This window comes from Lutzomyia longipalpis, chromosome 2, assembly GCF_024334085.1.
Source record: "Lutzomyia longipalpis isolate SR_M1_2022 chromosome 2, ASM2433408v1".
Lineage (NCBI taxonomy): Eukaryota > Metazoa > Arthropoda > Insecta > Diptera > Psychodidae > Lutzomyia > Lutzomyia longipalpis.
This window is the reverse complement of record NC_074708.1, coordinates 10,182,082-10,205,261: the sequence shown is the minus strand read 5'-3', so window position 1 is coordinate 10,205,261 and position 23,180 is coordinate 10,182,082. Positions and strand designations below refer to the sequence as shown.

Sequence of the window (23,180 nt, the reverse complement as noted above, 5' to 3'; positions counted from 1 at the left end):
CTAAATTGCCACAAATGCGCGTAACAAAATGGACAAAATGCGTATAGTTAAAAAAACAAGAGTGTTGTGTAATTTTTAATGTTCCATGAACCTTTTATGCCGCACCACGGAGAGCTTTCTCACACACTGGGAGTGTTTTAGCGAAAATGCCGGCTCATTGATTTTGCCACCGTCGACAACTTTATTGATCATACACCAGTGGATTCTGTGTTGGAGAAGAGAATATTGCTGGGAGTTTCGCAAAATGCAATTAAGCGACAATCAATCATTTCTTTCCTATATAGAGATGTCCATTTCTCGACACTCAACTAACACTCAAACCGAGGAAAATGCTAAAAGGTGCAAAGAGCAAAGACTTCGGGAATCAACCTTGATTTTGAAAGCTTCTTTTTTTCTTTCATTTGCATGCAAAAAAGTATACATAAATATTTCTGGGGAAACTTTTTTTGACGAAGTGTTCAGCAAAAAAAAAAACCAATACCATTGGAGAAAAAAAAAGAAACGATTTGGCTGGTATAATTATGTAGGTTCCAATTACTTAAATTGCAGTGTTAAGTGTGAGAAATATGTGAGAGGAGTAGTTTTAAGGGGTTAACGTGTTCTTCGGAAAGATATTTTTTTTAAAGAAAATGAATGGAATTTGATTTATAGGCAAAAAAGGTGATTTTGACGTCATTTTTAACATTTATGAGCAAATTTTTGCTGATTTTTCACAGAATATTTTTTTCCAATTACGCGTTTTCCAATACAGAAATGGTTAAACTCCTTTGTAAAATTAAAACAAGCTATTTAATATACAGTGTCGAGAAAAATAATAGGACCACCAATATAGGTTTTAAATGTACCCTTAATTTCAATTGCCAATATCTCAGGCTGTGGGGAACAGATTTTGAAAAGTGGCATAGATTCGGAAAGCTACATTCATCCCCTTTCCAAAGATGGTAGATTTTCGAAAATCGGACCATCCGTTCAGTTTTGGTAGATGATTGAACAGAAAGTGGCATTTTGGGTATGGGTCTACTTGAACGACTGTCAAAAATCAGCCCCTCAACCGATTTTGATTACCCCGGCAGTTTTGGACAGGGGAAGAATGTAGCTTTCAGAGTTTTTTGAAATTTTGAAAATCGGACACCCAGAAAAAAAGTTAGACGGGTTTTTGTGAGTGGTCCTATTTCAATAATTTAAGGGTGAAATTACACAAAGTTTCATAACAAGTTTTTGTAAATTTTTATTTTTTTTAAGTGTTTATTTGAATTTATTTGAGTAAAGTTAAAAGGCTTATAGCTTGCGAAAATAAATTTTTCCTAAAAAAAAATAAAAATTTGTTATGAAACTTTGTGTAAATTAGGAAGCATTTTCACCCTTAAATTATTGAAATAGGACCACTCACAAAAACCCGTCTAACTTTTTTTCTGGGTGTCCGATTTTCAAAATTTCAAAAAACTCTGAAAGCTACATTCTTCCCCTGTCCAAAACTGCCGGGGTAATCAAAATCGGTTGAGGGGCTGATTTTTGACAGTCGTTCAAGTAGACCCATACCCAAAATGCCACTTTCTGTTCAATCATCTACCAAAACTGAACGGATGGTCCGATTTTCGAAAATCTACCATCTTTGGAAAGGGGATGAATGTAGCTTTCCGAATCTATGCCACTTTTCAAAATCTGTTCCCCACAGCCTGAGATATTGGCAATTGAAATTAAGGGTACATTTAAAACCTATATTGGTGGTCCTATTATTTTTCTCGACACTGTATGACTATAAGGCGTCTCCATTGTAATTCCCGGTTCATACAAGAGATAAAAAAAAATAACAAAAAACATCGATCTAGGAAATTGATTTCAATTTAAGATCGAAATATCTATAGTTTCTTGTCCATTAAAGGTTCTACGCATTTTCAAATCCCGAAAGCCCCCTATACAACTCCTGACTTATGAGCAAATCTTCTTTTTTTTTCAATAAAATTGACTTCATCGCTTCCTTCATTAATGCAATTAAAATTTATTTTCCCTCATACTTGTTAATTGGGAAAACTGGGAAAGCTTCATTTGAATAAGAGTCCTTCAGAAGTTTCCCCATAATTCTCACCCAAAAGTTCGAGGAACTTTCAGTCAAAATTTCTTAGCTATTGATTCCTCATCATGGTGAAAATGTGTGAAATTAATTTTCCTCTTTCCCGGAGATGTGCTTTAATATTCAATGGCGTGTCGTTCATAATCATGATGGAGGCTTCTGTGGGCGAAGCTTTTTGGGCAAATTCACTGCGTGAATATTTTATGAAAGGAAAATGCCTCAAATTCTCATTTGCCATCCCTCAGTGATATTTGAAAATTCAATTAGGCATCCTACGCCCTCCTATGGGACTTATATATAGGGTGTGGGTGTGAGGTAGTTTAGCGAACTTTCCTCGCAAGTTTTAGCAGAAAGTTTTGACGCGCTTGCATGCTTTGAGAGGGAGAGTCAAAAGTGAGAAAATTGTGTTTAAGTACACAAAATTGTAGCCCACGATTTCCGGAACATCCTCTCGGTGTGTTTATTTTATTGACATAATAATAACCGTAATGATGCGAGAGCACCCCCATTTGTGCTTTTGAAGCTTTTTTGCCGGGCGGTGGAAAGATAATTTTTCTCGCGAGTGTTGAGAAGCGTTTGCGTGAATTTAGGCGAATGAACGTGGGAAAATGAGGCAATTTGAATGCACGGCAGAAACGTTACGGAGTCTTCTCGCTTGGAAAATTCACAATTAATTCAACTATTTTTTTTTCTTTTATTTCCCCTGCAGGACTCAATACATTCGAGGATACCACGGATAAATGGTTTGACAAACAGAAATGGGCTACCAGTGAGTAGTCTGGCGGGAGGAAAAATCCCAGGAACAAAAGCTTCCAATCTTCTGGCCACGACAACGACAAAATTGGGCAAATTCGCTCCGAGTCTACTGCGAGGGACCACAGGAAATCGCCTACGACCAGGTGTGCTGAATTTAACGACAACACTGGGCAAGAAGGGTCCCAGTACGACATTCGAAGTTCCCAAATCATGTTCCAATGAGAACATCAAGAGGAGCACGGGGCTCACAATGGCAAGTGGGGAGCATGAGGAGGATTGTGAGATGCTGGTTGATGAAACCATAAGCCTAGTTGGCAGCACGGATCACTTGGCACTGCAGGACGACGAGGTAGCTTTGGATACGACAATCGCCAGCAGGGCACGTGAAGTACTCACACCGGACTGTGATAAAGAATCGGCCCTGGGCCAAATCTTTCACTCAACCTTCGATGTCAGCCACATTAGCCGACCTCCAATGAACTCCACGCCACGTGGCGAGGAGGCACCCCATCTCACATTCAACGTGAGCACTCAGGGTGGTGACAATCCCCTTCAGCTCACTTACGACATCGTCAGCGAGACAGAAAGTCCACGGGTGAGTTGAATCCCCTTTTATGCTTCAATCTTTCAATTTTCTTCCTTGAAAAATTTCATTTTATATAATTTATTCCTTTTGAGGAATGAATTTGTTGAGAATTTTAGTAAAAAAAAATTCTTTGAAATCACTAAGAAGAAAAAAATTTTAAAATATTTTTTTCCTTTGAAATTTAAATTGAAACATTTCATGAGTTTTTAAATTCAATGCAATTTTGGCACCACACACAGGTGAGCATGGAAAACCTTCTGGGAAATGCTCAAGTTGGTGGAAAGCCCACAAGTGGCGGGAAAAATTCCACAAAGCCAACAAATGCAGCAAATCCTCTTGTGCAGAGTCCAAAGGACCCGGATAAGACGATTGTGGGAGCTTCTGAAGACCCACCTGAGGAATCTGGGGAGGAGAAGAAGAATCTCCCGTCGGAAAAGTCAGCAAAACCCCGCTTTTCCTTTGGCTTAGATCTCACCGATTGTACCCTTGACTGCTCCATTGAGCTGTGTGACATCTCCCTGGCATCCTCGGGTAAACCCACAAAGAGCCCCATAAATTCCCTGCACAAGCAGAATTCTTTTGAAATGGATGAAAGTCTGGGAATTCTTACTCCTGACCAGATGAAGGAATTTTTGGATTCGAATAATTTGGAATTGCCCCTGGGCAATGTGAGTTCGAAGATGTCAATGCATCAGTGTAGAATTGACCAGACACCATCACCGGAGGAACTGCCGTTGGATCCTGTGGCTGTGAAGACAGACTCGGCGGATGTTGTGATGCACCAGCAACCGCCTCAGGGACAATATCAGGAGGTGTCACAGACAGATTCTGATCCCAAGACGGATCAAATGACCAAATCTGCAGCCTCAAAGGTGTCTGTGAGCTTCATCACGAGTGTGACGAGCATAACGAGCCTGGACACGGGGTACCAGGGTGATGGGGAGATGTCCAGGCCGGCTAGTAGAGGTGCAGATCATTCCCCATCGAATGGCCCACGAGCTGGGGCTGCTCCCGCGCCAAATGCCCAAGCATTCAATGCACCCGTAGCCAGGCGACAGGATCCCATGACGGATTCGGATTTCTTCACAGAGAGCGATGCTGATGATATCTTTCACCATCAGAGGGGCGATAGGCGTGCTCAGGTGATTGATGGTCAACTCTATGGGCCCTCAATGCAAGCAGCCAATGTGTACATCCATCAGCCACAGCAGGGAGATGATTCGTGCATGGAATCCAGTGGTATTTTCACAGATGTGGACAATCGTGCCGATGATGATTTTACACATCGTCTCGCAGACAACGACATGTCTCCGGATGGATCTACAGATACCCTCCAGAGCAATGGGACAAGTACAGAGTGCAATAGTCAAAAGAAGGTCAGCGCTAGTCAATCTCCCACCTCTCTCTCCCCAAGCCAGCCAACTCAGCTCCAGGTAATCCCTGCGCCGGCTGAGGAGGTGACCAGAGAAAAGCCCCCCGTTGAGGGGACAGCAGAAGCTATCGCGGAGAGTCGTGGGGCAGCGAAATCGACGAACCCATGCGATACGAGCGATAAGAGTCCAAGCACTGCAGTGCGATCAGTAAAGAAAGTGAACCCCAATAGGAAGCACGCCAAGAGTGAGGTGTTCACGGGTAAGAGTCGCGAAATTCGGCGCTCAAACACCACGAGCCTGGCCAGCAGGTCACCCAGCGACATGGAGAATCAAGAGAATAAAATGCCGAAAAAGATGCGACCGCCCAATAAGTGGGATGGTGTGATGAATAAAATTGCCGAGGGCAAGACGTCCGGGAAGACAAAGTTAAATATTAGTGATGTGAAATCCAAAGTGTTGACAGGAATTTCGCGGGGATCAACCAAGATTTCCGCCACAGCCAGCAGCACGGAACAGAATTCACCAAAGAGGCTCACCATCGTAGCCAAAAGGTGAGTTTTTTTTAATTTAATAAGCTTTGTAGCTAATTAAATTTTTTGTACCCAGAAAAATTCAAATTTATTTAATTTTGTGGAAGAATTTTTATAAATTAAATTTTTCCGAGTGCAAGAATATCTTGCTTTTTACGCAATATTTCCCAATTTTTGTCACTTAAGGCATAATCTGTGACTCCAGGTCATTTTATTTGCTTTCATACCTTATCATTTTTATCTAATCAATATTTTTATTTCTTTCTTGTGAATTTCTATTATATTTTTTCACCCATGAAAATGCAATTTTCCTTTGCAAATTCTTCGATAAAAATTCTATTCAAGCTGAAAATTTTCTGTATTAATTTTCTCGTGAAAGTTCAATAGTCTAGCAATATTAATGTGTGATTAACGAGTGTTTCAAAACTTTTATTGTTTGTGTGGAGTAGCGCGATAAGGCCTGACAAGCAGCCACTGTTTGAGTGGTCTCTGAAAATGACCTATAGTAAGATCTTGTGTGGAATTCTGTCGGCGTGTGCGATTGAGGTAGATCGTGATAAGATACGCTGAGTTTTCAATTTTTTAATTTTTCTCCACATTTTATGGAAATTTTCCAACTTTTTGCGAATTTTTTTTAAAGGAAAAATTATTTTTATACTGTTGGAATTTTCCTTTCCATTTCACGAATTCTTTTTTTTTGTAAAAATTCTTTTAGGGGACGGACTTACAGCAAAGACAGTCAACAGAGCTCACAGAGTGACTTGAGCGTATCAGGTGGTGGTTGTTCGCCCAAATTGCAACCGAAGGCTTCTATCTTATCACGTAAGTTTGTCGCACTACAAGTAAATTAATTGTACATTAATTGGAATGGCGGACGCCACATTTTTTACGTGCCTTTTGCAATGCGAAGAAAAAACCGGCTGAATTGTGAATTATTGAGGTTGTTTGGGTGACTACGAGGGGAATTTCTCACGAAAAATCGATAGCGATTAGTTTTTCTTCCATGCATTCGGAACATTTTTCATGTTTTTTCCCATTTGAAAGCTTCACACGGGATCGATAAAACTAATTTTAATAGTTTATTATTTGTTCTCTCTTTGCCTCACGAGCGCACCACAAATTGAGGCTATTCTATCAGTCTTTTCCTGGACATTAGCGTCATTATTTTATAGAGCAGGCCATTTAGGCAATTTTTCTTCAATCCAATTACATTGCGAAAGAAATTTGGGGTAATGCTGCCTCATTGACCAAATTGTCACACAAACACTGCTGGAGAAAAAAAGAAAAGAAAAATTATATTTAACTTTTGTGTTTGGAAAAATTAGTGGGGAAAAATACTACGAATAAAATGGGAAATTCTGATTATAGAAGAAGGAAATTCAATTTGCCGCAGATTAGTTGCAATTGAAAATACTTAAAATACTTCCAGTTGTACAGTGTGGATCTGGAATCGATCCATTTGTAATGCATTCCCCCCCAAGTGGGTGGTTTTCCGTTGCCTTTTCCCACAATTTGGAACATAGAAAATCTCATACATCATGCATCTCCTCTATTGTATGCACAGTGAGGTCAAATTCCGTTCAAAATTACGAGGTTAAATGATTTATGGGCGAGTTTTGGCTTTATTTAATAATTCTGGCGCCATCTAGTGTGAAAATTATTTTTATTGCTCTCTGACGACATCTAATTTTTTTTTTTTTTATTAATATCCCACCCTATAACCCAGATAGGTCTATGAAACCGTAGTTTATCAATGACCGCGCGGTAACTTAAAGATATAAAAGTAAACATATTAAGACAACAACACAACAAAACAAGAAAAAAAAAACACTTTGATCGGCCTATAACAATCCACGTATTTACATTATATTGAGATCTGATTCCTTCTTAGGAATGTAATGATCGCAACTAGGGGGTTCGGGCTCTTCGCCTCCAAGCAACAAGCAATAATATCTCTACTATAGTTATCGCATCCCATTGTACGGCCTGATGCAATAAGTTCGGTTCTACCCTCCCTATATCTATTGCAATAGAATAGGACATGATCTACATCTTCCGGAACATTGCATGTATCACAATTAAGACTTGGAACAATATTTATACGACATAAATGTGCATTTAGTCTGTAATGATTTGAGATGATTCTGTTGATAAAGCATAAGCCTTCTCTATTGATACCCCTTAGTTTGTGAAACCACGGTGTGAGTTTACAAGACGGGAGTATTGAAAAACACAACCGACCTCGGTCCTCGTTTTGCCAATACACATTCCACTGCAACATACAGTCCTCTTTGATAGATTTAAAGAAATCTTCTTTTCTACGACACACCGAATCTTCAACATTATTGCCAGTAGCCGATCTTGCTAGCAGGTCTACTTTTTCATTGCCAGATACCCCCACATGAGAGGGTACCCACATGAAAATTACTTCTTTGCCCATGCTATTAATTTCCCCAATTATCCTCAGTATCTCACTTGCAATATCTGCTTGAGATCGCAAAGACCAGCGGCTTTCAATTTTCTGAAGACTCGATAACGAATCACTCAGGATAATCACTTTTAGAAAATTTCCATTTATAGTGAGAGCTCTTTCCAATGCCATTTTAATTGCTACAAGTTCGGCCGTAAATACTGATGAGCAGCGACTCAAAGTTCTAGCTTCACCAAAGCTAAACGTCTCGTCCCACAACGCTGAAGCAACGCCTTGTTGGGTTTTAGACCCATCTGTGTAAATAATGTGAGACATTTCGCTATTGAGCGAAAACAGCGCATTTCTGACAAATCCATTTGCATAGATCTGCCACATATCTTTAGGAAAACCTCGCAGCTGTTCACAGACTATAGTACTGAATTGGAATTGTGGTCGGTCGGTACTAAATTGCAGGCTATCGTAGGTCTGAACGTTGTTCTCACTCCAACCAATTTCTTCTAGCCATTTCAAGAGTTCGGTAAATGGACTTTTCGGGCAGTTTAGCTTGATATACCTCAAGTCTTGCCACAATCGTGCATGTCTGTCAGATGACCTGATTAGAAATCTTTCAGCTACGACTATAAATCTGAGATCCAAAGGGCAAATACCCGCAATTACTTCCAGACAACCTGTGTGTGTGGAAGTCATAAGTCCCAAGCAGATTCGCAAAGATCTCCACTGTATTCTATACAGTTTCATCATATGTGAATTGGCAGCTGTTCTGAAGACCAGCGATCCATATTCCATGACAGATCTTATCGTCGTCACGTACAGTGTCCTTAAGACGGATGGATGTGCACCCCACCTAAGACCACAAACAGCTCGCAGAAAATTGACTCTCTTACTACATGATTCCGCAACTGCTCTGACGTGTGCACCCCAGAGACACTTGCGATCGAATACCACCCCCAGATATCTAAATTTTTCAACAAGAGGAATGACATTGCTTCCACATCTTACCTCAAAAAAGGGCAGGACATGTTTTTTTGTAAAAAGCATGGCTACAGATTTTTGAACTGAAATGGACAGACCTCGTTTAATTAGAAACGATTCAATTTTCAAACATAAGTTTGAAAGAACGTTCGCTATGACTTGAGGGTCCTTGTGGGCAAATCCTATTGCAATGTCGTCTGCATACTGCAGAACAAGACAATCCTGGGAGATGGTATTATCAATGTCTCTGACATAAAGATTATAGCAAAGGGGAGCTAACACTGAGCCCTGCGGTAATCCGACGGATCCTGCTCTGCTTAAGATCTTACGATTGCCATCAAAGAATTCCAAGCACCGCTCAGAAAGTAGGCGACTCAAGAGTACACCAATATTCTGAGGTAAACCAACAGATACAAGATCTTGACAGAGCACATCAACCAGCACCCCATCATAAGCTGAAGATACATCAAGGAACACACACCCTAGTACCTTCTTCGCAGACCAAGCAATTTGTATCTTAGCGCTCAGCTCGGCTAAACAATTCTGCGTACCGAAACCTTTACGAAAGCCCATTTGGGACTGTGGGATTAGATCGAGATCTGTTACCCAACTATCCAGACGTAACAGAACTAGCTTTTCAAAAACTTTGCGAACCGCAGATAATATACAAATTGGCCTATAATGAGTAACCTCAGAACCATCCTTATTAGGCTTACGTATGGCAATGACTCTGGTAGAGAGCCATGGACTCGGAATTATGGCAGACCTCATGAAATCATTAAAAATTCCAATTAACACTTCAAGACCATTCCTGGGCAGATTTTGCAAGAAGCTCACTTTTATTCTATCCAAGCCAGCGGACTTATTTTTAGTGGAACTGAGAGCTGATTTTAGCTCTGATATGGTGAAAATAGACCAGTATTGCAAATGTGATTCACGACCTTCTGGGGCTGTCGGGGCAATATGATAGGGTCTACTGACAAAGGGAGGCGCAAGTTTATCGGCAAAGTTTTGGAACATTGACTCATTCATATTTGTATTTCTACTTCGGCTTTGACCGCGGAATGATCTCGCCATGTTCCACAACTCAGAAAGAGAGGTGGAACTTGAAAAATTTTCACATCTTTCCCGCCAATGCTCACTTTTCTTTTTACGGAAAAGCCTTCTAGCTTGGGCATCTTTCCTGCGGTAAGCTAGAAAATTATCTCTAGTCCCTGAATTACGAAACGTCGTAAAGCTTTCGAGTCTCTCATTCCACGCTGCCACACATTCTGCATCAAACCACACTTGATCCCTGTATTGCCCCTGACTATTGCCACTATTTGCTCTACATGGTCTTCTGTTCTCTGCTTCTTTAGCTGAGTCCCACATTAATTTGTTTAATTTTTCAAGTCTTGCTATAGGACATGGATCACTCACAGTAGCTAAGGATGACTCTACTGCCTCTTTGTATTTCTTCCAATCAACCCGCGCATCCCTAACAGAATCCTCATCTACTACCTCACTAGGCACATTTCTATTTAAATAAGCAAAATTGATTAATAAGGGAATGTGATCACTGCCCAAGGTTTCCTCAAACTGATCCCAACTTGAATCTAAAGCAATATTTTGTGACACAAATGTTATATCAATAGCACTACTAGGAACTGGAGGACAAGCAATTCTCGTTGGACGGCCATCATTCAGAACCACGAGGTTGTTATTTTCGCACCATTCTTGAAGGGTACCACCTCTCCCATCTTGATGGGAGGAACCCCACAGCGCATTATGTGCATTAAAATCACCCCCAACGATTGTACCAAACACATTTGTTGCAAACACCCGATTTAGATCAGAAAATCTAATTGCCGAGGAGTTTGGTATATACACAGACCACAACGCAACGCTTTTGTTCGCTAGAACAATATTTACACCAACCATTTCTGCTTGCGTGTATTCATCGTCAATTATTGCTATGCGTTCGCCTCTTAGAGAGTTCTTTACGGCAATTAGAACTCCCCCACCTCGATCAGTTCTATCACTGCGAAAGAGAGAATATCCGGGTATTCTAATTCTACAACGAGGTGTAATTTTAGTTTCTTGGAGCAACACAACATCAATATTAAGACGCCTACAAACAACAATTAAATCCTGCAATCTTCCTCTAAGACCATTTATATTCCACTGAAAAACTTTTATATTTCTTAGACTTGATCTATCCATTAATTACAGAAAAAGGTAAAGATCTTAGGCATAAACTCATTAATGCGTCTCTCAATCCAAGGAAGGATAATTTCTTCGACAAAACTCATAAAGCCAGAACCGAAATTAAAACTGCTGAAAAAGGAACACACCATTTCTTTAAAACCACCCACGTAAGATGCTTTCTTTGCTTCCTGTTCCTCAGGAACTTCACTTTGCTGTTCCGTTTCCATTGCCTCCGTTCTTGCAGCTGGCCTCTCACTTCCAGGCTGCCTGATTTGGGTTGCATTTCTCGGATTCTGCTTATCGTACTCAGCTGCCCAGCGGAACATTGCATCATCGTTATTCGTACTAGTGTTCTGATTGAGTTTCCTCTTCCTTATGGCACCACCTACTGCTACACCACTTGAACTACCTGCAGTAGGACCTGTGGCACCACCTACTGTAGCACCACTGGTTCCACCTACTATGACACCACTTGCATCACCAACAGCTCCACCTACTGCACCACCAGCTGCCCCATCTACTGCATTACCAACTGCCCCACTTACAGCACCACCAACTGCACCTTCCAGCATTTCATCGTCTTCCTCTTCAGGCAAATCAGAGTCGTCATCGTCATCATGCACCACGTAGAGGCCATTGTACCTGTTCTTATGAACCACAGCATTCACACTAGGAAAATCTTTCTTATAGTTTTGCGGCCTATTTCCTCGCAATTTTTTCCTGCTTGCCATTTCGTTCATTTGCCATGCATTTTCATTTTCTGAAGCCTCGGGTGGTCCAGACTCACGGCTAGCCAAAGCCTTATCAACTTCATTTTGCCTGATCATGTTCACTTTAGGGCAATCATGGGTTTTTTCTCTGTAAAAAATGCGACAATTTGGACACAAGAAGGTGCTAGCTGCACACTCCTTAAATTCTTCCTCATTCTTATGACGGAGGCCACATTTTTCGCAACGTTTCTTGTTGGCACAATACTTCTCAGTATGGCCAACCATCAGGCAGCATGTGCATCGCATGATTTTCGGGGTAAAAGCATTTACTGGCAAACGAAGTCTCCCAATAAGGAGCACATCCGGAAGGGTATTTCCTTCAAAAGTCACTCGGACAAATGGCGTTTTCTGAAAAGAAGCATTTCCTTTATCATCAACCACCTTCTTCTTCAAACGTTCCACCTCCAACACCTTGACGGGTTGGTCAACACCGTTGCAAACTCCTTGGCCACCTTTCAAAATATCAGCTGTGTTGATGTGATCATTCAACACAACTTTCCCATCAATCTCAACCTTTTTAGCCGGGACATAAATAGAGAATCGTTTAGAGAAATCCTTATTGAAAGGCAAATGATTGGCTTCTTTCTTAGAGTTAAACTCAATGCGTAGCTTATCGCGATTTACGGGATCAATTGTCTTAATCGACGCATATTTGCGGAAAAGATCATTCGAAACCCTGACAACATCGAGAGAAAATTTCTTCATGGCACGCAAGTAAACAATAAAAGGACCCTGAGTAGAATCGCCGTATTGTCTTATTCTTGGGATAAATTCTTGATCAACATCCATCTTCTTGCGCTCATTCGAATTATCTTCCTTCTCAGTCTCACTATCCAATGCACTATAGTCACACTCGCTACTTCCACCATCGCTATCTCCTTTCTTATCATTAGCATTTTCGATCTTGCTATCATCATCAGTGTAATCCGGGAGAGTAGCGAGCGCAGAGGCCACACGCCTCATCTCGCTCGTACTCCCTTGATCTGCCGGCAGCGACATGTGTGTGTGCACACACACGCGCAGCCAAACCCCACTCAATCACCAAAAAACTGTTATGCGACTCAAATTTTGGGTCCGACGAAAAATTTTTCACCATATGCTCCCGCGAAATGTAAGAAAACTTTAGGGTTTTTTCAGGGAAAACACCCGAAAAAAAAGAAAAAAATCTCAGTAAAATTAATCTAAATCTTGCCTGAGTACAATGAGATAGATTTCATATAGAAAAAATCCCTGAAAATAAGAGAAAAAAGAAAAATTAAAGCAGCTATGACACACTCTGGGAGATGTTAACTCTTCGAGTAGCGCAAAGCGAATGAATGACGACATCTAATGGGAAAGATTAATTACAATTTATTGATTGAGGACTTGGCACCATTATTTTTTAGCTTCAAAGTATCAGTTTTTATCTCCTTAAGGTTCTATAGCTTCTATAGTTTCAGGATAAAACTGATTTATATAGCTCTGTCGGAATTTGCTTTTATTTAGCTAATTATAGGCCTTTTATTATGTCTAAAGAGAATATAAATTTAACATGCTTTTATTATGTTATACATGTTACAGAATAAGAAATTATATCGACATTCGTACATAATTTGAAAGGAAAATTTAATTCAAAATGTAGTTTAAAAACTTTATGCGACATCTATTGAGAAAATTACATTTACACTTTAGTTCAGCTCATTTACCACTGGGTAGGAGAATTCTAATAATTTTTTAAAGAATTTTTGGCGCCATCTAACACAATTATGACATGCTGAATGCTTCGTCAAATGGAAAAATCATTTTTTTACCGCTACTTGAGAATTTTCAGCGCCATCTTTTGCTAAAAGAAAGAATGCAAAAAATGGCAAATGTAGGTCATTGAATTCTTGCTAAAATATCCAGATGCTCAGTCATAAAAGTTGAATTGCGTAATTTTGGGAGAAATGCCAATACGCAGCTAGCTATAGGAGCCAGAGCCAATAGATTAGCAACATCATAAATTATCCTGAAATATTGCATTCCTAAATAATGCACCCCATTTCAATAAGCTATTAATTTTGCACTGAAATACTACAAATTTTCCCATAGCCCCACCAATATTTCGAGCATTGTGCTAACACCGAAAATATGTTGCCCAAGATTTTATCGTATTTAAACAAACTTTGAGTTGTGGCAGATTTTGTACATCACGCAGGGTGACAAAAATGCATTTTAAAGTGACAAATTGGGCAAATCCATTAAGTATGAAATATTGTAGTGTTGCAGAGTGGATGGAAGCAAAAAGTTGGTGGAGATAAAAGTCTTCCGTGTGCTCGTCGATAAATTACAAAATTCTGGAGAGGAAGAAATATGCTACAAAATCTGTCTATATTTAGCGATTTATCACACAACTCCCTGTGCATCTACAAGTGCGCAAAGTGATGCTCTTCATCATATTCCGTGGTGTGTAGGAGGAGGAAGAAATCCACTCATGTCTCGAACACGAAATCACTCAAAAATCCTCAAACTCAGAATTTTAACGAGAGATGCAATATTTTCTAAAGGGAAAATGGAATGGGAAGTACCTCAACACTTGTTTCCATTATTTCGAACAAATGGAAGACAATTTTGGTGAGATACAAATTTTAGAGATGCACATGCAAGAGGATTTTCTCAGGGAAGAAAAGTTTTTGGAAAATAATGTTATTTTGCCGTTAGGAGATATTTTGTATACGGGATAAATTTCTGATACAGATTTTCCAAGAAAATAACAAGCTTTTGTGGGAATTGTTTGTAGGAGAAAAGGAAAATCGTTCAAACAATAGCTTAAGAGAAACTTTCATAGCAAATTGCATAGTTTGAAGCGATTGGAAAATTTTTAAAAGAAGATTTTCGATATTTCTATATAAAATATAAATTTTCATTAGACAATCTTCAGCATATTTTTAAAAATTTTCTTTCATCTGTTTAAATATTTAACACACCGATTTTTGAGCTAAATGTTACGAGTTCATCATATCCCCTCCTCTTCCTCTTTTCTTTTTTTTAATAACTGAAAATCAAATATTGCATTACATGTCAGTCCAAATAAAATTTATTTTACCAACAATAGCAAAATGGTACATAACTTCCCACATATAACAAATGATCTTATAGCTTCTTGAGAAATTTCTCAATGATTTATCTAACTTTAGTTTTTAGTATGGTATATTTGTCTTATGGGTAATTGATCCTGACACCGCTGGTGGTGCAATTCAACTCAGTTTTATTTTACGATATGGTGAATTTTCATCTCTCTCACTGGTGGCACAATGCGGTAAAATGTGGGCGACAGGCAAACAAGTGTATGGATCTTGTACAACAAGCAGGTGAAGAAACACGCACCTCAATATTTACCTTTCCGACTTTTCCATTCAGTATTGTGTGTGTTATAAAACACCACGACGTCGCTGAGTTGAAGGGGGGAAGTGCAAGAAGCAGCTTTCTGCAAAAATTGGGTTTTAAAAGTGAGAAATCTCTGCGTGAGAATTTGATGACTATAGCATGGTTGCTTACCTAGAAATACTAGGGGGAGTTATAATGAATGAAATACCGCCGAGGTAATTAGAGAAGTTGGCTGTCTTTTGAGGGGCTTCATACGTGCTTCCGGAGGCACTCACACCTATATTTGTATATTGTACACGCTTGTACTTGGTGGGGTATTAGGTTGAGTCATTGCGGTCCACGTTAAAGTCGTTGCAAATTGAGTTTAGAGATAATTTAAACTTGTTTGTAAATGTTACTTATTGAATTTTGTTGAAATTCACGTTAGAACTGTTGAATTGAAGTAAGAATTAAAAATGGCCTTGTGGCTTGAAAAGGCTGGGGCCGTAAAGCTTTAAAAAAAAAAAAAAAAAAAAAAAAAGAATTAAAAAAAAAAACATTTAGAATGTAAAATTGTTCAATTGCTGATTTTGTAGGTTTCTAGCTTAAAGTAGGATTAATCTAGGGGTTCTAGCTCTTACATATTTGAAGATTACTTTATCAAACAAAGTATTGATTTTAATTTATTTTCTAAATAAATTATGCTAAATCGCTGGAAATCTTTAGTTCTTAATAAAATAATTTTTAAACTAAAAAATTTTCTTCTTTGGTCAGAAATTTTGGTCTTGTTTTAAGATTTTCTAGGTAGGTAAATCAAGAAAATGTTAAACTCACAAAGCTTATTTTTATTCCTTCTCAAATCTACCTTTTATTATTATTGGTATAACTAATGTGACTTTTAGTCTTTATTTCGTTTTCTATAATAGCTAGGTGAAGAAGGTTTTATCTTTCTGAAAGATCTAGCTATTCTTGATTTTATCCTATGTTTTATTAAAATATCAACATCAATTTTATTATTTATTTGTTTTATAGTTCAGCCACGAGAAAAAGCTTTAATTAAAAATATCTGTTATGTTTTAAGAGAAACATATCTCTAACAAAATCATCAATTTAATTTAAAAAGAAAACATAGGTAGATAGGATAGATAAAACAAAAACTTCATTAGGTAAGAGTAGTCTTGCAGCCCATAGATAATCCAATTTGCAATTTTAATGGAATACCCCCTTTTTCGTGTACCACTGGGAGTATATAGTTGCACACTATACGGGTATATGAGAGAGACTGCACCGGGAAAAATTTAATATTCATTCAAATTTTCTCTGCTTATTGTTCTCATTGTTGTATAGCGAATTGAAAAAGAATTCTGACTCGACGTCGCTTTTTTTATCGTGTCGACACTCTGGCGCATTTTCTGTGTCTTTTCTCGCATTAATTGCGGATAGATTTGCATATTTATATAATGGTTATTTTTTTTTTAGCAAAGTTTAGGGGTTTTTTGTCGTTGGAATTCTGGCGCTCAGCTGGATATGTATAGTAGACGGTAGAAAGACTATATACAGATAGGAACTTTTAGTCACAGAAGCATCGACTTTAAAATTAACTGTTTTTTTGTTGTTCCAACTCTTGTGTGTCCGCCAACAAGATTCTCTTTGGGTGTTTTATGTTTGGCTTCTTATAGTTTTTTTTTTTGCTTCGAGGGACTCTCACATGCTCTATGCTTCGAGCGAGAGTCTGTGTCTCAACCACATACGCGCGCTTAAATCCGCGAGGAGTTTCTGATGACCTCGCCACACTCGCGATCACCAGTTCTGGCTCTGCTGTCTTCCCGCGTAGACACTCTGCTGAATCTCGTGCGGTCTTTGGCGCTTATTGCACCGGAATCTCGCATTGCAATTAGCATAAATATATTCCAACACGCACCACGCAATCCATTTTCTTGGCCACAACAGTGTTCTTCTTATGATTTAGTGTTGACTCTTGAAAGCTCTGTGTCAACAAATTATAAAGTTTCTTTGTTTATCTTCATTATCGTTGGAAAGGTCTCTTTTTCTTTTCTTTTTTACTCGCTCCTCCTACGTGATGCTGTTGCCCTGAAAAAAAAACCTAAAGTTTTGTTAACAAGAAAAAAAAATCTCAAAAGTGCAACATAGTGTTGTTGAGCATAGTGTTGGACCTTTCCCCCCTTGAAAAGATTTAAAAGTGTGATAAATTATATTGTTAGGAAAACTCAAGAAGAACCCCCCGAAGTGATCCCAAAAAATGTGTGCACCGACTTGGAATTATGTAACAATGATTGGTTCACTTGATGCTCCGTCATCCATATGGTAACCATACATATATCTTTCCTATACGGGCAACTGACCCCACTGATGTGTAAAGGAGGAAAGTTGAGACAATCGATCAAGGTGCCATCAATCTCCCAGTGCACGGAAGATTCTTTGGGATGACGTGGAGATGAGAATAGAATTCATGTAGCAATGTGAAAATACAGACATTTACTGTGAAATGTATAAATCTCAGATACATCAAACGTCCCTTTCGTCACACTTCATCATTATGGATGTAAATTGAGGCGTGGAAACTCAACACTGTGTCTCGCGACGAAATTTGTGTCACATTTTCCTTGTCCCCACAGTGTGATTTACAGTAGAAATGTGACGCACCTGAGTTGGAGGTACAAGAGGATCTCATCCATTCATTGCTTTTTCCATTTGACTTTGTGCGCATTTGGAAATTTCTCAGTGCAACATGTGAAGGAAAAAATATTGAATCTTGCGCTACATCCTCCCGATACTTTTGCATAACTCTCACCGGATGGTGTGCGTTAAATAACTCTTTAATATTCAATAAGTTATACATTTGAGGTCATGTCTCCGTGTAATTCAGCAATTGAGTGAGATTGCTATTGACCGAGTAAAGTACGATTAAGTTACACAAATAGATAAATTACGTGTAAAAAATATGTTTCAAGAAAAAAGATCTGTAATTAGAAAAGATTCCTCGAAATATTATTTGCTAATAATTTATTTCTGATGTAAATTGCAAAATTATTAGATGGAGACGCCTGATAGCTAATTTATATATTAAAAAATAAACTTAAATAATAGTTCAGAAATTTTTATTCTCACTCAGGATTTTATAGATTTTTTCGGAAAAGCTCAGAAAACGGCATTTTTCATCAAAATAGAGCATAATGGTGTGAAAGGAGTTTGTAGGACAATAAAGGAGTCTATTCACCTTTATTTGTTTCTGATTTTTTTAAATACACACAAAACAATCTAAATGATAAAACAGTTAAAATACATTCAAGAAAAACCATAAAGATGTCACATTTTCATGGGTAAAAATATGAAAAATCATTTTTATACACCATGGTGTAGAAAATTACACACCGTGTAATTTATCACTCACAATGGTAGCGAATAAATTTTCCTCATCAATTCCAGTTGACCATTCAACAAATCAAACGACCAAGCTTACAGGCTAAGTGTGTGAGAAATGCTACTATAGCACAACAGTCCAAATACAGAACATTATTGGGAGAGAGAGAGATGTAGTTTATGGCAATTTATGTCAATTCTTTTCGTGTATTTTCCTGGAACTTTGAGCAGCTTCCACGGGGAATGTGTGTGTGGGGCCCAATATGTGGTACAAATTCGCATATATACCTTTCCCCCCGTATATATCTTTCTACCAATTGTGCGAGGAAACTCCTTGAGATCTCTGTGCACGTTTCTACTGGCTGATTTATCATCCACCGCAATACAACATGAAACATTTTTCCATTCAAATGTTTTATTTCATTGCGGATTAATAAGACATTTTATTGGGGGAATTTATTCAAGCGGATCGGGGAGAAAAAACGAGTGATAGCCTGGATTGGAGTCACAATTTCTGCGAGAGATGTGGCAGAGTTTTGTGTGAAGAAGGCAAAAAAAAAATAGCCAGAGACATTCTGTGCTTATCTTTTCCCCGTGAATTTACAGCGTGTTTGATGGGAGTCGCGACGGTTGGGCGTTTATGGAACAAAAAATAGCACAGCAAATGTATGATAAATGGCTCACAGCGAGATTAAATTCCCATGTCAGGTTAATCTTTTATCAGAGATTTCCAACGAGAGATTAATCGTTGCAATCGTTCGCGATTTGTTTTTATGCCTTCGCAAGAAATCCAACTGTTGTCTCCCCATATAGCTTTGACTTCTTCTTTTTTTTGCCGCATCCTCCTCATGTTAGAAATTCCCAATGGAGGAGCTCGCCATATGTTAATTAAATATTTGCTAAACTAAACAAACAAAATTTTCACACAAAAAACAATTTGCAGTTGACGCAACAACTTCACAGTTTATTTGCTAATTTTGAGAGAGAGAAAAAATCCGACGACAAGAGATTTGCAAATGCGCGGTGAATGATCTCAAAAGCAATGGAAGATCTTCACGCAGATCAGAGTTGTGAGAAGAAATTGAGAGCAATTCCATTTAGATAAAGATTGTAGAAATAAATCGAGAGTCTAATCAATTTCACATTTAATTTGCATAAACGTTCCAAATTGATTGGGAGTCATTGGACAAATTAGGAGTGATTTTATGTTCTTTTCTCCAAATTAGGTTGTCGGTTGAGGAAAAAATGTTACAGCCTATCAAGTTTTATAATGCAAGAATTAAAGCTTTTTCGAGTTAAAATTAAGGTTGAAAGTCGAGTTTTTTTCTCCATAAAGTTTTATTACCAAATTTTAAAGACGTAGTTTATTTGTCAATGAAATGAATATTAGATATTTAGTTAAAGTATAGATGTGGGAGGGGGTAATTTTGATTAGTTTTTAAAAATATTTTCATAACAGAAATATGTCAAAGCGAGAAATAAGAAAATTACTGATTTTATTTAAATTTTAATGGGCCCTGATAAAATGATCGAGATGGAGACGCCTGGTAGTTCTCAGTTTACTTTAATTTTAATTGTAGATCATAATATGTTGGGCTATTTTTAAACATCCTGATTTTAAACACAAATCAGAGATAGGTGGAGACGTCTGGTTATTACCAGGCGCCTCCATTCTCATAATAAATAAGCAATAATAATGCAATGGAGACGCCAGGTTATTTGTTTTAATTTCATATAAAAATCACTAATAGATTGAGATAAAATCTTTATTTAAGCCTTCAATAACCAAAAGGCAAAAAAGACGCTGGAGGTCATACCAGGCGCCTCCATTTGACAAGAAAATCAATCAAATATCCAACAAAGATGAACGAACACGCGCCTTTGTTTTTCCGCAGCATTTAATTCCACAATTCTTCGCCCCTTTTTTGACAAATGGTTAGAAAGAAATTTGTAGGCGTTTGTATGAAATTTCTCCATTGACTAATAAACTCTTCTATGACCAAAACCGATTTATTTTCAACCACGAAGAGCGGTAAAATTTTCCGCCAAATAAATTTTGTTAGTTTAATGCAACGACACTGAGCATTTGTTCCATATAATCCGGAGCTTTTGTTACCTTTTGTGTCCAGCCAGTGGAGCCCATTTAGCCAATTGTAGTGCGATTTAATCTCATCGTTGGCAATTGGAAGCCATGGGAAATTTGCTGTTCTTGCACACTCTCACTCTGTACTGTATTGTATAGGTATCAAAAATATATGGGGTTGTTGTTCTATTGTTTGCCAAAAGGAATTTTTGGCATGTATGACGGAGAAAATGGGTGGAATTCATTAAAATGCTGGAAAAGAAGAAAATTGCTGATTCGCTCTCTCAGTAGAATATTTTAAAGAATTATGCTGTGCACTAGAGCTCTCACAGAGAGTTTCATGTAGTACTTGATGTGACCTTGTTCTAATCCCACGACCCTCCCTATTTTGTGTTCCATTCTGTCCGTCGTATTAATGAGAATATTGTACTCATTCATGACAATTTTCTGTGTGGGTGATGTAGCTTTTATAGAGCACACCGTGTCGATCGTGTTTGTTGTTTTTTTTATTCTCATTTGGAGAAAAATTAGATAGAGTGTCGAAGAGAAGTTTGAAGGATTCCTCCAAGCGGGAGGCTCACCTTGCGTGGGGCGGCATCATAATTGAAATCTCCTTCGGTTATGGTGCGACTACGAGGTGTTTTCTTTTTTTTCTCCCTAATTGACGTGGTGTTGAACTAAATGTTACACAATTTTCTTCAGATGCTAAATGAGCGTCACATGCCTAAAAGCTCAGTCGAAAAAATGTGGGTTACACATTTTCGATGAATATGTAATGTTCAAAAGAGTAGCGACGTTTGTTGATGGAGTTGAGTGTCAAACTATAATATTTCTTCTCTTTTTTTTTGCTCCTAATGGATGTTGTGTGAAAGAAGTAAAGACAACATTTTAAGCGGAAAATCGACATATAAACAAATTCGATTAAAATAAACTGCGCACAAGATTGTCATTTGAGAGCTTCAATGTATGGGAAAACGTGACCCTGCATTAACTTCCTGTAGTAGTACGACCGGAAGTGCATTTTGTGGGTGCAGAATATTCTGCTAAACGGGCGGTTAAGTGTGCTGCATTTGCTGAATATAGATTTTTCTCGCCAATTTTCTTCTTCGCGTCACGCTATGTCGGTATGAGAATACCGAAAAAAATTTTCACTGCACAAATGCCCTATATCGGTACCGATATAGACTACCGATATAGAGTACCGACATAGCGTGACGCGTGCTGAATCCGCCTACTGCTCTTGTGCCGTCTCGATGGGAAGTTCTCGTGAATTATTGTGCAAACATGAACGGTATAGTTGAAAAGATGCGCTCTATATAAGAAAATACATTTCTCTCGAGAATTTTTCCTCTCTCTCCCGCCCTATTAATAGAATTAAATAGAGAATCCATGAAGTTTTGCATGTCTTTTTCGGGGTAGCCCCATGCAGATTTGTCACTCCTCACTGTTGATGAGTCGAGGATCGAAAATTTACCCAGAGTGGACAAAAATAGATCACGTGAGTGTGCTCCGAAAGCAGAATCGATCAATTTCATGAAGACTTGCGAGTCGCATGAATAAAGCTTTTGGGTCGTTTGTGAAGGTTTCCGAGAAGAAAGATTGGCAGAAGGAAGAGATTCAGTTTAATCTCTTCATTCCCCTGCCAATCATCTTGGATGACAGCTTAGAGTATGCGTGTGCTAAAGCACCTGGATACGGACCTGGTAGGTCCTCACATTTTTATTAACTCTTCAAAATTCATTGCGAAATATGTAAGATGAGAAGAATTGGGGCGAAAAGCCCATAGAAAATCTATTTTAACATTTTCACACACAAAAGTCTTTTGGATTTAATTTTATAATGCACCACGCGGGATTAGAGTTATGGTTTTGATGAAAATTTGGGTGAGAAGTAATTAAAAGCAAATGCGAGCGGTTGGGTGGGGAAACTTTCAATTTTTCTTAAGGAAGAGAATCTCTGAATTCTATAAAATCTTTATTACCTGCTTAGTAAATTTTATTTGAAGCGTCAGTTAATTTTAAACATTGACGTTTAAATATTCTGAATGTCAAATGAATTCAAAGTTCAACGGTTTTATTTTTAAAAATTATCGATTTAATTAAAATTAAAATTCAACGAACTTGAAGGTAAATGTGAGAAATTTTCGAGAATTTTTCACTAAACTTTCCCCTCCCTAAATTTGCATGTTGTGAGAAGATTGTCAACATGGTATGCTGAAGAATAATAAACAAACCACATTGGTTCACGTTGGTTTGTGATGTTCCACGAAGGCATTTTCCTGCGGGAGAGTGGATGTCGAAAGTGACACTTTGATGAGAATTAATGAGACACTCACCGCCAATGCTGCCTCCAAAATGATCAATATAAAATATCCCAAGACTTGTGTGTATGGTCTTCATTTAGATGTAGCATCAATCTCGCCGTGATTGTTTTATCTTTAGCATGAAGAGATAATCATGGGGCATATTAACTGCCACTTTATTGCATCCATGTGTGGTAAAGTCAATGTTGCAGGAAATTGATCGCTATGATGGAGTTTTATTATATAATTATACCATATGAGATTCAAGTATGTTTTATGCAAAACATATTTAGCTGCGGACAAAAGGGATTAATGTAGCGTGAAAGATTCAATTTTCTGATAAAGTCCAGTTTGCGCATGAAGTCACTGCGGGAGTTAATCAATTTATCATTGCTAATTGTTTCGATGGGTTTT

At 38.3% G+C, this 23,180-nt stretch overlaps 1 protein-coding gene across 1 annotated transcript in view; it reads left to right on the top strand.

Annotated features, from left to right (window-relative positions):
* Window positions 1-23,180, top strand: part of LOC129791290 (uncharacterized) — a 78,026-nt gene that overhangs the window by 21,009 nt on the left and 33,837 nt on the right. Inside the window, exons 2-4 of the mRNA XM_055829365.1 lie at window positions 2,781-3,422; window positions 3,653-5,337; window positions 6,032-6,138. Of these exons, the coding sequence (XP_055685340.1) occupies window positions 2,781-3,422; window positions 3,653-5,337; window positions 6,032-6,138 (2,434 nt within the window). The remainder of the gene's footprint in view (window positions 1-2,780; window positions 3,423-3,652; window positions 5,338-6,031; window positions 6,139-23,180) is intronic.